This window comes from Venturia canescens, chromosome 2 (genome assembly GCF_019457755.1).
Source record: "Venturia canescens isolate UGA chromosome 2, ASM1945775v1, whole genome shotgun sequence".
In the NCBI taxonomy this organism is placed as follows: domain Eukaryota; kingdom Metazoa; phylum Arthropoda; class Insecta; order Hymenoptera; family Ichneumonidae; genus Venturia; species Venturia canescens.
In genome coordinates, this window is record NC_057422.1 from 22,452,230 (window position 1) to 22,469,513 (window position 17,284).

Sequence of the window (17,284 nt, forward strand, 5' to 3'; positions counted from 1 at the left end):
TGCTGGCGGTTTATCAAGAGCAAAATGCACTTCGGCTGAAGCTGCACCGGCGATGCTCTCGCTCCACTTCACCCCCCACGCGCGCGTTTCTCCCTCATTTTGGCTTGCTCTCTCCGCGTCGTAATGCAAACAAATCCGAACAGCTGTTCCGTCTCTCGGTGTTTATACGCCTAGTGAACGCCGGGGTGTCGGAGCTCGAATTCTCTTAACGAGTAACGATCATTGCCTGGCTAGAAATATCGAGCATCTACGAACTGACCTATTCCGAAAAATCATGTTTCTCCGTACGTTTGACTCGTTCATTGAACGAAAACCTGCGGTACGTCGATCTAACCCACATTTTTGGGGGGATCGATGCAACATTTGTTTTTTCTATTATTTTCTGGAAATACCGAAAGGTTTTTCCAGACTTTTTTATTTGTCTTTTTAACGAGCAAAGATTAACGACGTCGTTCAACGACTCGTCGCTCACTGTACGTACTAAAGGACCCGTGTGCGTTTTAGTAACCCAGATTTTGCGAACTAAAATAGCGTATTGAACCGATGAAGTACAGGTTGAAAAAAAAAAAAGCTAAATTTGGTTCAAGATTAACTAAAGTTTCGCTCTGCACATGTTTAGATTATGTAAAAATAGATTTTCGTCGCCATAATATTTATTTGCGTCTGCCAGATGTGTAAAGTAAAATTTGTGTTTGGAATAACTAAAAAAATGACGTTGGAATCGAAATAATAAGAGGATTCGGCTGTAAACTGGGGTGTCGGGAGGAAAAAAATTTGATCGCGTTTCGTTATGACTGCTGCTCGTTTCAAAGCTCGAGATCGAGAGCGCTCGAGAATAGTGTCAAGGCTCGTACTACTCGGTCAAATCCCTCTTAAACTTGGAGTTATAATTAATCGCCCTGATTCTCATTTTTGATGATGGAAAATTACAGGCCTCCGTAATACAGAAAACTTTTGTTTTTCATATTTTTTTAGTGCTTGAGGAAAGCCCCGGAACTCCGTAGATTTGCCATTCGGTGCGCGGACGTTAATTTTCGTATTTGGCCACCTGCCCCCGAGAAATTCGATACGTTGACAGAAAGTGTAAACGTACTTGTGGGCTTACGACGAATCTCCGAGACGATGCGAAAATATCATATATGAAAATGGTGACAATAATAACAATTTGCGAATTTGAAAATTCTCTTTCTCTCTCTCTCGACTTGTGCATGAATTCTTTTCGTAGTTTTTTCTTCTCATTCTCAGCAAATTTTGCTCTTCAATATTTTTTCTCTCACGTTTACGATTCGTGCTATTTTATCGTTATTTCGAACTTGTAATGCTTTAGATTAGTTTCAAGCGTATTAATCGTTCTCTCTCAATACGAGCCGTTCGGATTATTTTGACGGGATAAAAAGCCTCATTCGTTCCATTTCGTTGTTTCGTGTCGATGTTACGTATATTTTTAAGTACACAGCAAAAATGGTCTGCTTTTCGCTCGTTTATTTGTTTCGTACCCAGTAAGAAGCAGCTTCTTCCTCCTTGGGGTGTCTCTCGATGGTGTAATGGTATCTCGTCGTGTAACCCGGCATTTTAATCTCGTTTATTTATCCACACGCTGGAATATTCGACGAAATATTGTTTGAAAATAAAATTGAGGACAAAAACGAGCGAGTGGTCGAGGGCAAAAGTAAACGGAGCGATTTTTTCTACTCTTTTTTTTTGGTTTTACTCGTCTTCGCTGATGTTCGGAAGGACTCACTTCTCTTTAAATCTCGTATAACGCACTGGCTCGATGCGCAGGCGGCTACTAACTCTGCCGTTTACACCACAGAAGTGGAGGCTCCCTCCGCGAAGTCGTATTCCCGCGGATACCAGTAAACTACACACGCACGCGCGCGCGCGCGCACAGGCATTTATAAACTTGACTAAATTTTCAATATCTCGGCATTTCACTCCTACGATTTTCGTCTCTAAAATATTTGTCGTGAATATTGCGCGACTCGTGACGTACGTGAGCACCATCGAATCGTTTCGTTTTTTACGCTTCCTCATCCTCTTCTTATTCTTATTCGTTGCTGTTCTCATTTCCTTCATCCTCCTTTTCGTCATAATTCCTATTTTTCTTTCGTCATCGCCGATAATATTCGGCGGTAATTCGTCGACGTCGTCTCTTCTTCATTATTTTTTCTTTTACTTTTCATTTCGCCAGTTGCTTCGTCTTATCTCGAATATTCACCATCGCCTTTTTTTATCTTCGACATTTAACACTTTCTGCTGTTCGAATCTGTTGTTCTCGCAGTGAGAATTTTCCTGCTCACGTGACATTGGAGGAACCTTTGCGACAGCTCGCAATCACCATTGCAACCATTCTATCGTAACATATCCAACTCAATATTATCGTCAACGTACTACTGAAACTCTGTAAAAATTACTAGTGAATCGAAGCCCTTGGAACGGGGACAGAAATAAAACCTAAATTTATTTTCATCAGTGAAATCTTCATAAAATGCGATGTCGTCGTCACCATTCTCTCTGAGTGTTAAGGAAGTTCAGACGAGTCTAAGGAAATCGAAAATTCCAACTTTAAGAGTTGAATTTTGGGAATATGCTATTCCCAGAATTATTGTAGGATCTACCGTCCAGTTGTCGAGAAAACAATTGACGAAAATCACATTTTTTGAAGGGTCATACATTTGAAGGGTCTCATGGCAGGCACACTTCCCGCACGACAATTTGGATTTAAGGAAGTTGAGGCTGTACACTCATTTTTTTTACCCAAAAGTTATGACCTGTATCTTTCAAAAGTTAGGCCAGTTTACAGTTTGGCAATGTTGCATACACTTTAAAGAAAAGTTGGGGAAAAAAAGACTAAAAAACTGGGGAAAAAAAACGAAAACTGGGAAAACTGGTGAAAACTAGCCACAAAAAACTGCACGGGAAACGGATTATTATTAATATAATCTCAGCAAATCTCCTAATAAATCTGAAAAAATTGACATTATTCAGCAAGCCTTGCTCATGTTGCCCAAAAAATTCCATATTTTTAGTATCATTTTTAACGGAGATATCACTGAATGTTTCTTGACTTCCATAAGATTACATGTTATTTGGCCCAAATTGTTATCGATTTTTCTCAGCAACGACGCTCCTAAATTGTCTGAAAATTTAACTGATTTTTTTTTTACACTTCACTTTATAAGATGCAATCGGTTTAAAAGCGATGACATCATTTTCATTCTAATGCCTCAACTTCCTTAATGAAATAGGATCCTCCCAACTTTAAAGAGTCCAAAAGGAGAATAAGTAAATAGAATATTTTTAGATATCAACGATGTCTTGAGAAAGCCTTGTTACCGGTGAAAATAATTTGGGAATGGAAAAAGTAAAACACTTATATGAGGTTAACGAGTAATAACGAGTAATAAACGGTGGAAGGTTCGCGACGACACCATTGAAAATATAAATATGCATATGCATATAATGAAAATGGCTGTTGTCACATTTTGCTTGACAATTTTACTATGAAAGTATTTAAACCGCTATCGTTATATTGAAAATTAATCAATCTCAACAAATAAGTTATACAAAATTTTAATAATTGCGAGAATAAATTTTAATCGTTTCTTTGATCATGAAAAGAGCAAAAAAGTTCAGTTGCTTTTTGGAATCACAAATAACGCATGATTTTCTTTTTTCGAAACCGAAATTCTTTTACACAGTTTGATCGATTAAAAAAAGGCTCCGTCAGCCTACGCAGAACGATGTCAAAAATCGACTGACAGAGCCTTTTTTTAATCGGTTAAACTGTGTCAAAGAATTTCGATTCCATCCTCTTAACGGCTAGAAACGACTGAAATGGTGTATGTAAAAAAATCCAACGCGGAGGTGTAGCGGAACTGAAAATGGCGATAAAAGGGTGCGCAACGGTACAACCGTGTGTTCCATCATAAGTAAGACGCAAGTGTGTTAGTTGCCCGCGTGCATTCACAATTTAGTTCGAAATTTGACACCAAATGTCATATCGATAACTTTCGTAAGATCCTTCATAATCTTTTTCATCACGATCAGGGAACATTTTGTGTTAAAATTAAATGATGGTCGCACGTAAAAAATAAAATTATGAGGATCAAGGGTCAAATTGAATGAACTCAATTGAAAGCGACGTAATTATATTTGCAACTCGTAAACAATATTTCATCACGAACGAGCGGGAGTGCAAAGAAAAACGTAAATAAAAGACTGGAATGAGGGATTAAAAGTCGAATTGAGGCAGGGCGTTCGGTGACTTTTTTGTTGTCGATGCAAAAGCGATATTAATAGAACGGTGAATTGCCTCTGCTCGAACTTTCCAACTTCGAGGTGGACCAGTGAATAAAAGCAGAGGTTCGGGCACACGCGTGTGTTTTCCATTTCGAATACGAATTTTATCGACCATGGAAATCTTCAGAGGGAAGCCGCGCGTCTTTCCTACTTATTTTTTCCGTCTCGATGATCGAAGCAATTTCGTCGAGAGCACAGCTTTATAATTATCCCAAAGAGACGAGCGTCGGACATTTTATTTCGCAGATGTATAAACTCGAGGGTGAAAAAATTTTCCCTTTTTACCTCCACGACTACCCCCACTACCCCTGATCGAAGTAATTTAAAAATTTGGCGAATAATTCGGTGTGTCGTTGGCGAGAAAATTTTAAAGAAGGCATTCCCTCGAGTCGTTATAAAGTTTTGCGAGCCAACGATGTTGTTGGGAAAACCCGATACTCGTTAACACACTTGTAGCTGCGCTCTACGTGCACGTAGCTCGAGAATACACGAAAACGTTTTGTTTTCAGCATCTCTCGAATGAACGTACCAGACACGCGTGCACACAAACACACTCCGTTCGGTCGAAATAGCGCTTCGCTTCATCTATATTTAGATGGTCGAGGCGTTAGCCGTAGCCTTGCATAATTTTTGTTAAAACGTCTGCTTGTCAATTGGCCGTCTCTGGACGTCGATATCGATCCATCAACGTTTAGAGTCCGCGTCGAAAAATAACAGAGCCGAGAATAATCTTCGACGTTGAATTTATTCATTTTTATTGATTCTCCAACTTTCTTAGAGCTATTTTACCAAAAAATTGGCACTTTAAGGAGCGGCACATGTGCCAAAACATTCCGCACGCTGAAGAACGAATAAAAATTGCGAATAGAGATTGCGAGCGCTTTTAATTCGTCGAAGAATTTAAGCATTGGCAAGTCAACTGCTGAGCATCGAAGCGATTCGATTTAATGCGGAATCGAACTATTCTCATTAATCGGTTTGGCAGTGCTCTAAACCAAGGAATTTTCTAGCGATTGATTAATGACGTCCGGCGGCGCTTGTACCAATCTTTCAACGAGCCACGTGTCGAGCTATAAAATGTAAGCGACAGCTTCACCGCGCTCGTAGACGTTAACTTACACTCAGATTTTTCACACCGAACAAACATTAGTTTCGTCTTTCGCGCGAAAGACTAGATTTACAGCAAAACGTATGAACGCACTCGGACCAATATTTTTTGCTGCACGAGTCGCGGAAACGACTATTCGATTGTTCTGTCACTTTATCAAGTCCCTTGTCACAAAGATTTTTACGACTAAAATTATTCGGAATTGGACAATTTTGGACAATTACGACGCTGAAGTTTGCAACGTCGGAGTCCAACGCAATGAACGAAAAAAACATTTGACCAATTTTTTATTTCACCAAGTGTCGGTGCAGCATGAAAACCTAAAATAAATTGCAAATTCGCCAGGGAACGAAATTTGAGAATTATACTGGAATTATTGGAGAGTTTTTTTTTTATTCGTTGAACTCCAACGTTGCAAACTTCAGCGTCATCGATAATTCGATTCCCTTTGCGCGAGGATTGCGCGTTTGCACGCCTTTGAACTTACCTGTGACAAGTAAAATCGCTCTTCGCGAACTTCGTCGAGATGCTCGTGCGCCGGTTCGAAATGATCGGGAGAATAAGGTCGGTACTCTTCGACGTGCGGAGGAATCGGTGCTTTTGGTGGATGAGACTTTGGCCTGTTCGTCGACATCCAGAAAGAAGAGAAAGCTCGTTAGCTCGGTGAAAATGAAACACAAGGGTCGTCTATACGATCGTTGAAAAGGCTGAAGCCCGGGGAAAATTTTGTTAGTGCTAAATGCATCCGATTTTTGCCCAGTCGAACGGACATTTCCGAGTAATTCGGTGTTTGTGCATTAGTCTGCGGAATCAATTCCGCGCCAGAGAATCTATTACGGATTCATCGGACGTGAGAACTCGGCTGAGACGCTTCGCATTAGCCCATCGACCGCCCGCGAAGTTTATTTCGACCTGTCAAACGTGCATCGACTCAATGCGAAAGAATAATTAGGCGCGGATAAAATGTTATTCGACGGAATGAGGGAAGAAAAATCGATCAAAAAGGTCATGCCGAAACCGGAGGGTTTGAAAAAAGTTGGTAGTTCTATGAAAAAAGCATTTTAGAGTTTTGTTAATTTTGTTAAAGTAAAGCTTATTTCACGAGCGCTAAAACCGGATCAAGTTAAAAAAGGAAAGTAAAGATTGAAAATTAGAACGTCTCTGACAAACTAAACGGGGATGACGCCCCATTGCGGTCGGTGAACGAATCGATTATCGAAGATTGAGGAGTGTGATTGCGCGATGGTCGATCGCAGGATGGCTCAGACCTTTCGACGACCAGTTTTACAGACTCTGAATTTTGGAGGAGATACTGGGCGTCCACGTGCCTCACGTCGCGCGCGTCGTAATCGTCGATTTTCTTGATCACGTCACCCTTCTGAAGTGCATCATTCTCCGACTGTTATGAACAAAAAATGTTGAAAAAGAAATTAATCAATATTTAAGTGACTATTGCATAAAACAATTTATACTTTTTGTATTAAAAATGTATCAAGTCGAAGGACTGAAAATTCGATAAAAAATCTTTCTTTCATCCAATGTTTTCCACTCGTATTCAGTCTACGTACGAATTACCACTAATTTTTTTGTCGCAACATGAACTACACGAATGTGAAAATGTGAGATGTGAGAAAAAAGGATTGAACGATACGCCATTTTGTTCGTTGCTCGATAACGAAGATTTAAATCGAATTGAGTTTCAAAAAAATGAGCACAACGCCATTTTTCACTTCGAATACTGGGGTCGCATAAAAAGTGGAAAAAAAATGAATGATGTCTCGTGAAAAAATTGGCACAAGCATCCAATCATGTTCAACTGAATTAAAACAAATATTATTCCAACGATTCCCCATTGGAAAAGACTAGTCAACTTTTTCCATCGAGGTTGAACCACTTTTCGTGGCGTTTCTCTGGGTCAAGGTCAACTACGAGTCAGCTTTGATATCCTCGAAATCCCAGAATTTTATAGTCCACGGAATGTGGCAATGAAAAATTTTAATCACTTCGTTTATCGAGCCCTCGATCATAGCTGTGCGCAAATACATTTCTTACTCGGGTAACAATGATCGGTGTTCCCAAATCCGCACCCCCGGCGATGCGGATACCCCAAGGACGATTGCGATCTCTTCGTAGCTTCACAACGACCGTGTGTTTTTTCGTCATACTTTTCAAGCCCGACGAACCGGGTAAAAACGTGAAATGTGTGTGTGTGCGTGTGCTTTCGTGCGTGTGTTGCTTCGCAAGATTTATTTTTCGGTAATTTCTGTGTCTCCGAAACTCGTTGTTTTTCGACAATATTTCTTTACGTTCTTCCAATTAACACAGTCCCGCCTCTTCGTTTTGATATATCTTCTTTATTCAGCCTCAAAAATGCTTCGGCACCGAGTTACGAAATTTGAGAACAAAGAGATATCACTGGGAGAGAGAACAAGTGGTCACGGTCGTGCGGGACCGACTGAGCTTCCGAACTTCCGAACAAAGAACGAGCCACACGGATTTAACGGATTTTACGCGCGACCGTGTGCCTCCGAGCTTCAGAGGCGTCTTACGGCTCTCACTGTTTCGTATGTACCGAGAGGATACCTCAGCTAGTACTGTCAACTTTCGTACCGTTTCGTATTCTTCGTTGCTTCAACGACGCGGACTTGCACTTTGACAGGCCTTTAGCCCCGCTCATTCGAACTCATACCGAGCGTGCGCGTCCTCGGTATATGGTGCGGTATTGCCAAACGCATTACTGGGGGGAGCCCCTGGTGTTTCTACTGTTCTAACTGCTTCTCTCACTTTGGCCTCATTCCGAATTGGCATACTCTCTACTTCGTCTTCAGCGAGCTGTTTTCTATGGCCTGTAAAGCCATTGTTCTCTTTTTTCTACGACCTGCACTCGATTCTCTGCTGGTATTTATGTGTAAGCTCTGCGCATATATTGTGCACAGTCGATATGTGTAATTACGCGTATGGGGACTTTTAAGGAGTTTCGGTACAGAAGTATAAATATTAAGAAATTGATCGAATTTGGTGATAATGTTATTCAACATCAATTGCGAAAAGACAATTTTTTTCAAAATTTTCTTCTACTTAATTATCGAGTAATTACGCATTGAAGCAGATTTCTTATGTCCGGAATGTATACCTATATATATGGAAACGCTATGCTTATACACGTGAGCTTTAGTGATCAATTACTCGATAACTGTGTAGAAGAAAAATCTTAAAAAAATTGTATTCTCAAATTTGGCACTAAAGAATATGTTGACCGAATTTTATAAAATTCTGAATTTTTTGAAATTTTTTATATTTTTAGCATGGCAACATTGTATCACCTGTACCGAAACTCCTTAATATTGACCTTGACAGAGAAGAATATTTTTCAGAGTAATCATATACGTTGAAAGCCCAAAAAAATTGAGATTACACGTGCAAAGTTTTTTTTGGTGATTTCTTCAAAGGATTCTGTGAAAACTGCCATCATATATCAAATCCACATTATATGCAGTGATCGTTTTTTATTAAATCGGAAAAAACGACTCGATTCGTTCCACAATTTCTACTAATACAGGGACCAACGGTTCTTAAAAATAAGTCAAAAAGCGAATAGATAGTGAGAAAGTAGTTTGAGATCTATTTGGCTCTGAAACTTGAATCTTTTGGGGATGTCACCGTGGAATTCAACAATTTACCATAATTTATTGTTAGGACATGATTTGGAACCGAAAAAAAAATGTATGCATTTTATGAAATTTCAGTTTCGGGAAAGTCCATTTTGCTCCGGAATTCAACTTTATGGGACAAAATGGACACTGTGTCCGTTCCCCCCCCCCCCCCATGTTTCCATTTTGCCCCATATTACCCTACTTCAATTGCGTATAAATTAGAATAAATTTCCGAAAAGCACATACCGTTTTTCTATTGTAAAATTTGTATACTTGTGTATTTTGACTCGCTCATCACGAATATGATAACGAAAATTGTCGCAAATCTAATTAATTGTCAAAAAACTTATTTCTAGGAGATTTTTTTTATTATCTTGATAAATATTGATCTTGCACGAAAATATTTCCTACAAAAGTTGTAGATTACAGCGAAATACACATTTTATGTCGTATACATTTTTTGTCTAGAAGCATTTTTCATACCAAAAAAAGGAATAATAGTGAAATCTGGGGTGGACTTCCGAAAAAGCTGTTATCTTCGATTCGCTTGAAATTTTGTACAGACCTTCTTTCCAACGATAAACCCTGTAGAAGGAATTTTGTCGCAGTGCAATATTTTTTAAAATATCGAGTTTTTAAAGTCATTTTTAACACTTATCATATATGGCGTATATCTAATGCGAATATCTCGACTTTGACTTTAAAACTTTTCAAACCTACTAAAAGCTGATACTCTCGACCTGCTTGAAATGTTTGATAGCCCTGATCTTCAACAGAATGCTATCAGTTTAATGCTGGGGGGAAAATCTGTCATTACGTACGCACGTTGTCCGTCATACGATTTTTCGATGCTAACGACCCGTAAAGTATTCCGACCCGGCCGAAGGGGGGGTTACAGGAGGGCGTGACGAATAAGGAAGTTCATCTGGTAATTTTATTAACAAAGAAATTTCGATAAAAAAAAATTTGAATACAGTAATGAGTAATAAAAAAATGTCCTGTCAAAATTTCAAGGCGCGAGGATACTTCGTTCGTGAGAAAAAAATTAAAATGGATTCTTCAAATTAACACGGTCTTTTAAGGAGGGTGGCTACATTCGTCAAAATGATAAGAAATTGATCAAATTTGGTGATAATGTTCTTCAACATCAAGTGCGAAGACACAATTTTTTTCAAAATTTTCTTCTGCTTAGTTATCGAGTAATTACGCATTAAAGCAGATTTCTTATGCCTGGAATGTATACTCATATATATGGAAACGCTATACTTGTACACGTGAACTTTAGTGACCAATTACTCGATAACTGTACAGAAGAAAAATCTTTAAAAATTTGTATTGTCAAATTTGGTACCAAAAATATGTTCACCAAATTTTATTAAATTCTTATAATTTTGAAATTTTTAATGTATTTAACATGGTTGAGCATGGCAACATTGTATCATCGCTAGCCACCCTTCTTAAGGGTTTCAGTGATTTTCCAGTCTTTATATATAAAATATGCAGGCATTGACAAACAGTTGTTGCAGAAACTTGTATAAATGATTGAAAAATATCTGAAGAATATGTTTAAAGCTTCGTAAAATCCATTCAATACTTATAAAATTCGCAGTTGATGATTTGTTTCTTGAAAAATGATGATCATTGAAAGGTTAACCCATATGTTACTTTCACGACAGCAACGTTGCAAGCGCCCTGTTTTTGAAACCGGAGACTAAGTTTTCCGATTGACGCAACTCACACCAAGGACTTTCAATAAAATATGAAGGACGGGTCAGAAAATATTGATGTAGTTGAGAAAAACTTGTTTCTTTTAGACGTTTCTGCCATGTTTTAATTATGCCAAATGTTTGAACAACGATTATGACATGAACGCGCGTGAAAAATTCTGTCATGACAGATGTATAGACAGTATAGGTTGAGGTCGCAAGGTAACTCCTGTACTGCATGCTAGTCAAATGAGTCTAAATTTTCAAAACGCTTTTAGACCAAGTTTAACGTACCGATTAAATGTATTGTTAGTGGATTTGTATTACAACATATCTTATTAAGATGTAAAAATATTAAAAACGCTAGTTTTGCAAAACCATCAACTGATAAATGCAAATTTCCACGCCGACACATTTTCACTGGTATATTTCAAAGAATTATCTGCGTTTTTTCATCGATTTTATTGCAACAAGTCTCATTTTGTTCGTCAACTGGGTCCTCTATGAATCCAGCATGTAGTTGTTATTTTAACTTGATCATTTCACTGTTGCAGCTAATTGTTCATTAAGTGAAAAAACTTTTTCATTCATAATTTCTCTCAGGAATGAGTTTAAAGGAAAATCTACGTGGTAAATTCGTAGAGAATCAGTTGAGGAACAAAATGAGAATTGGTGCAATAAAATCGGTTAAAAAATATAGATGATTCGTTGAAAAATACCTGTGAAAATGTGTCATCATGGAGATTTGTATCTATCAGTTGATAGTTTTGCAAAACTGTCATTTTAAATATTTTTTCACGTTAATAAAATATGCTTGAATACATATCTACTAACAATAAGTTTAATCGGTACGTTGAACTTGGTCTAAAAGCGTTTTGAAAATTTAGCACTCATTTGACTAGCACGCAGTACAGGAGTTACTTTTCGCAATAATTTTTCTTTTGACAGACTCGGTACCAGATGAACTTCCTTAACATCTTAATGTATACTTCCAAACCCCTGTTTAAGACGGAATTTCAGTTTATATCCCTCTTGATAAAAGCCTTATTTTGGGCCAGATGTGTCGAAAGCTACGTGATCAAAATGTTTTGGATCAACTATTTTCACTCGTTTCATCCAGCTATATTTTCAACTTTTCAACGATTTTGGATTCTTCGCGCGCGCACACCCAACGATGTTTTGGATCCATCCAACTATTTTTTTTTTGTTTTCGGATTGATTTTTCAGTGGATTTATTGATTTCATTATTATCGTTCATTTGGTCAATTTATTTTTCCGTAGATTTGCTGGTTTGCTTGTTTAAGGAGGAAAACCCTGTTTGCTTTATTTATACGGGATTAACCCCCAAAAATACGTCATTTTTGGGTGGAATTTATGTGATATATAAAAAAATGGTAGAATTAAACGACCTCAAATTTTGCACACATGTTTTTGCTTCCTCATCGAGGAAGCTTTGTGGCGATGAAAAAGTTTTTTTTCCAGTTTTCAATGTCAATGTGCTCAAAATGTTCCAAAACATCGAAAAATCATATCTAGAAAAAATGTCCGGGTGTGTGTGTATGGCACTGCAAAATTCAAACGCTTATAACTCTCGGAAACGGTTTGAGATACAGGGCTACCGTTTTGCACAGATGTTAATCTATACAAGCTCTTCACTCTCTGATAATTTTGTCAGAATTTGTAAAAAATTACGAATCTGACGACGTTTTGAAATTTTCATAAAGTGTGTCAACGCTCTAACTTTCGAAAATTTAGAGATTTATTAATAACTTTTTTTTTATAAATAGACTATCATAATAGGAAGGTTGGTATTGAATTTGGGGAATATCGGTTGAGCGGTTCAAATTTTATGACATGTTGAATTTTAGGAAAATATGAGTTTTTCAAAAAATCGTCCAACCGCTTCAATTTTTGGAAATTTTATAAGATATTGTGTATAAGTCTGTACTTCCTCTATACTTTCCAGCAAAGTTGGCGGAATTTTCTTTAATTTCAATGTAAATAGAAAAACGATGAATATTGAAAGTTGCAAACTGTTTTTTCTGATGACTCGTCATTTAGTTTTTTTTTATGAATTTAAACAAAGAGATAAATTAAATTTCGTAAAAGAAGATAGAGAAAATACATTACTTCCTTGTATACAAAAAAAATGCTGCAAATTGCTTCCTCAAGATGGTCAAGATGCACGATGCTCAAAGCTTCCTCTATGAGGAAGCCAAAATGAAAAATATAGCACCTCATAGAGTAAGCTTTGAGCATCGTGCATCTTGACCATCTTGAGGAAGCAATTTGCAAATTTTAATTTGCAGCATTTTTTACAGTTCAAACTGTGAAATAGTACTTTTTCTCTAAACTATCACCATTTTTTATTTGTTTTTGAGTATGAAAAGATAGGGTCTGTGGAGTTATTTCCTATGCGTAGGTGTTAAATATTCAAAGTTTGGAAATGATTTACTAAAAAATGGCTGGATGAAATGATAGAAAATATATCCAAAAATGTAGATATTCTAAAAGTTTCATTATGCTATCACCACTTTTCTCAAGCTGATGTTCCTCCTTAAGTTTATTGTGTTGATACACTAATCGACTTTTCCCTGAATAACCACTATATTTTTTTTATTATGATTTTTCAAGTTGTTTTTCGATACTTTTTTTCATTAGTTGTCCAATTTAAGAATTTTTGAAGCTTCGTGGTAACATATATACTTCGATATTCATCATTAATTCAGTGAACGGGTCCTTTTTCAAGACTTGTATGTACATATCACCGCCACATAAATTCACACGTGCGTGAACTGCAAGCATATTTGCCTCTTGACAATTCGCGTCGCATTCATCTTGGCAATGATTCGATGTTTTGTGTGTGAGCACCTGTTTCCGCATTCACGAATCCCAGAGAGTGATTCACTGTTTCACGATGGTATCCGTGTAATTTCCAACTGTCAGCATGGATAGTTGTTGCTGTTTTAACATGTTATTTTATCAACGTCAAGAGAGTATCTTTACGTCTTTTGTTATCGGGACAAAAAGGGCATATAGTAGAGGATCCGGTTGCATGATTTGTTCATTGACCTGTTTTATTTCATCGAAATACCTCAATATAATGGAAAATTTAATGCGTAGTGATAAATCGGTGCTGGTGTAGCAAAATTCTACCGCAAGTACTTTTAATTAGAGTCGTTTTAAGGTAGTTCTTGGACGAAACGATTTTCTTAAGAAAGTCTTGAAATTTACACAGAGTTTAAATGGGTAGTCGACTGACACGCATATCAAATTTTAGAGGGTTCGTCTTATTGGTTGTTTAGATAAATGTGTTTAAATATGAAGAAAAATACACAGGGGTATAAGGACTATGCGTAAAAAATCATATATTTTTCAACGAATGAGCACTTCTTACGAAGTTTATGAAAAACGTACACAATAGCAATGAAGAATATAATGAAGGTCTGGGAAAAAATTCGAGACGATCGTCTTACTACTAATAAAGATATATTAAAGATTGTACGAAATTGGTAAAATGAGTACTCGTAACCTTAAATTTGCTTATTTCAGCATTTTGTTTCTTCTTGGCTTGGTCCATTCCTGTGATAGCCTTCTATCTTTGTATTAAGGAAGTTGAGGCTGTACAGTCATTTTTTTTACCCAAAAGTTATGATCTGTACCTTTCAAAAGTTAGGCCAGTTTACAGTTTGGCAATGTTGCATACACTTTAGAGGAAAGTTGGGGAAAAAAGACGAAAAACTCGTGAAAGTTCAGTCGAAAACACGAACGGTGACGATCCTAGCCTTAAAAAACTACACGGGAAACAGATTATTATTAATATAATCTCAGCAAATCTCCTAATAAATCTGAAAAAATTGACATTATTCGGCAAGCCTTGCTTATGTTGCCCAAAAGATTTCATATTTTTAGCATCATTTTTAACGGAGATATCACTGAATGTTTCTTGACTTCCATAAGATTACATGTTTTCTCAGCAACGACGCTCCTAAACTGTCTGAAAATTTAACTGATTTTTTTTTACACTTCACTTTATAAGATGCAATCGATTTAAAAGCGATGACATCATTTTCATTCTAATGCCTCAATTTCCTTAACACTTTTTTCTTGATCCATTTCCCTTTTGTGTTTTTCCTTTGCGCTCTCTAAAGCGATTTTTTACATAAAAAACTATGGTATTTTAGCCAGGGACAAATGAAATTTCGGGTTCAGTCAGTGATGGGTCCCCGTTCAATAAATGGCTTTTAATTTCATTTTCCAAAAAAAAGTTGAAAAAATGTATTTACAATTTTGAAATAATAACTCTGATATTAATTTAGAGTGATAATATCTTTAATTAGGAATTAAAAAATCAACCCCATTTACACGCATAAAAATAGGGTCCTACGGGCATGATCTACCTTAATTCATTTTTTTTAATATTTCGAAACATTTGTAGGTGAAATAAATGAGGAACTATTCGGCCTTCACGCAGGCAACCACATTCCATCATGGAGCGGACAAATTTTGCTTAAATTTCATATAAATTTTTATCAATACACAATGAAGACAACTTTTTTTTTTTAATTTTTCGGGTCATTTTCTTATACAAGAATAGCGCTTCATTTATTCCATAAACAAACGATTTAAGATGTTTAAAAAAAAAATCAATTAAAACGACTCTAATTAAAAGTGCTTGCGGAAAAATTTTTCTAGGCAGCACCAATTACCTCGCATTAAATTTCCCAATATAGATGTATTTCCGTAAAATAACAGGTTAATGTATATGAATCATGCAGCCGGATTTTAGACTAATAAGGAGGAGGGGGAGTGAGCGTGGTAATATTGCCCCAAGAAATATTTAATTGCCACTTTGAGGATATACAGGTACCAATGAAATACCGAGATCCTGAAAGTTTCAGATTCTCCTTGGGGCTTGCTTAATCGATCTTGATGGAATTTTAATATGACCTTTAAAAATAATCTCAAGTCAAGTTAAGCTGTATAGAATTTCATTATTCAGTGAAAAACAAATTAAAAATTCCAAAAATATTTTTCTCTATTTTAAATGATTTAAACAAAATTATGAAACAATAATTCTTTTTCGAAGACTTGTACCCTTCATATATAATTTTTTTAATTTTTCAAAGTAGCGCGCCGTATTAATAAAAAATAATATGCATATTTTACTGTAGAGTCGCTGATTTTTAGACAACTATTGATCATTATTTTATAATCAAAATAAGTATTTTTAAAATTAGTGGTAACCACAAATAGGCAAATATTTATGTATCGCACCACCACCCATAAACCGGTCTGTTAATTTTTTTCAAACTTCGCCATATCTTGAAAACTAGTTATGTTATGTTGGCGCGTGACCTTTATTGGAACAAAAAAAAATTTATATATTTCCCCTCGTATTTCCGCCGTCCAACTTTGCACTCGTCTATATTTCAACGATTTCTTTGACACCACCGAACCGACCCTCTTTTTCAAAATAATCGTCTAGTAACCATAAAATATAGACTTCTCTGCAGAAAGAAAAACGGTTCGCTATCGTTTCGAATTCTGTGACAGCCTTCATCTCGATTATTTCACTCAAAATAAAAGTGCAATATCACTTCGTGCATTCGTGAATTCAACGGTGTGAAATCCAAAATGCTGGCAGTTTTTTTGGAAACGTTATTTTTACTAAGAAAAATTTCAGGGAGGAACTCGTTAACGCTCTAAGCAAACTCGGAGTGGTGCTTCAATATGAAAAATATTCGCTCATCCATTAAAGTGCTTGATAATCGATTTTCCAATATTTGAATTCGAGGTCTATGCAAAACTTAAAAATATCGATCATTCACACGATGTTCTGTAAAAAGCGTGACCCGAATACCGCGCACAGCTAATCGATTTCGGGACCGAGGGCTTCGATTTATAATTAAACTTGGAAAAGTAGATCGGTTATTTGCGAAGAAAATACATTTGCAACCGTCACAACTGATAATCTTCGTGCTCTGTCGCAATGATGAGAAATTTGAAGAGGAAAAAAATGGGTGACATCAGCTGTCACTTTTTTTCACGCCAACAAAAATTCGCAAACTTTTTTATGATTTTCTCTCAAACACTCATTTCTTTGCATTAAAAATATTTCCACGGCTCTATCCATGGACTTGAAGATCGTTTTAGTTTTTTTTTTTTCTTTTTTTCACAAGAATACTCACATAAGTCTCATAAAAATTTCCCAAGGAGAACTTGAGGGCCATCTTCGCGTTCTCCCCCCGCCTTAGACTGTGAAAAGTGGAAAGAGCTCCTCGTCGTATTTTTTCAGACACGAAGTTGACACCTGGAGCGGGGAAAAGTAGCAACGAGCGCCCGATCCAATATTCCTTCGATACAATTCCTTTGGCGGATCTCCGATAAGTGATTTGAAATCGCGGGAGAAAGCTTTGTGACGAGGTGTGAGGAAGTCCCTGATGAGCAGAGAGCTTCCAAGTGAGAGTACAAGGGAAATAGGGGTGTGAACGTTTCGACACTTAAATTAGCCA

The 17,284-nt window shown here is 36.9% G+C and overlaps 1 protein-coding gene across 8 annotated transcripts in view; it reads right to left on the bottom strand.

The window, feature by feature from the left end:
* The window catches only part of LOC122406731 (PDZ_signaling and DUF4749 domain-containing protein Zasp66), a 32,096-nt gene extending 15,079 nt beyond the window's left edge, over positions 1–17,017 (bottom strand). Inside the window, exons 1-3 of one of the 8 annotated variants that reach the window (XM_043412399.1) lie at positions 16,961–17,017; positions 6,739–6,809; positions 5,898–6,030 (exon numbers count right to left, since the gene is read on the bottom strand). In XM_043412399.1, coding sequence (XP_043268334.1) covers positions 5,898–6,030; positions 6,739–6,809; positions 16,961–17,002 — 246 coding nt within the window. In that variant the 5' untranslated portion in view covers positions 17,003–17,017. Of the gene's footprint in view, positions 1–5,897; positions 6,031–6,576; positions 6,810–7,462; positions 8,056–16,960 lie in introns of those variants that run through there. The other 7 variants (XM_043412394.1, XM_043412393.1, XM_043412392.1 and 4 more) reach the window with 7 other exon arrangements.
* Between the last annotated feature and the right edge of the window lie 267 nt (positions 17,018–17,284).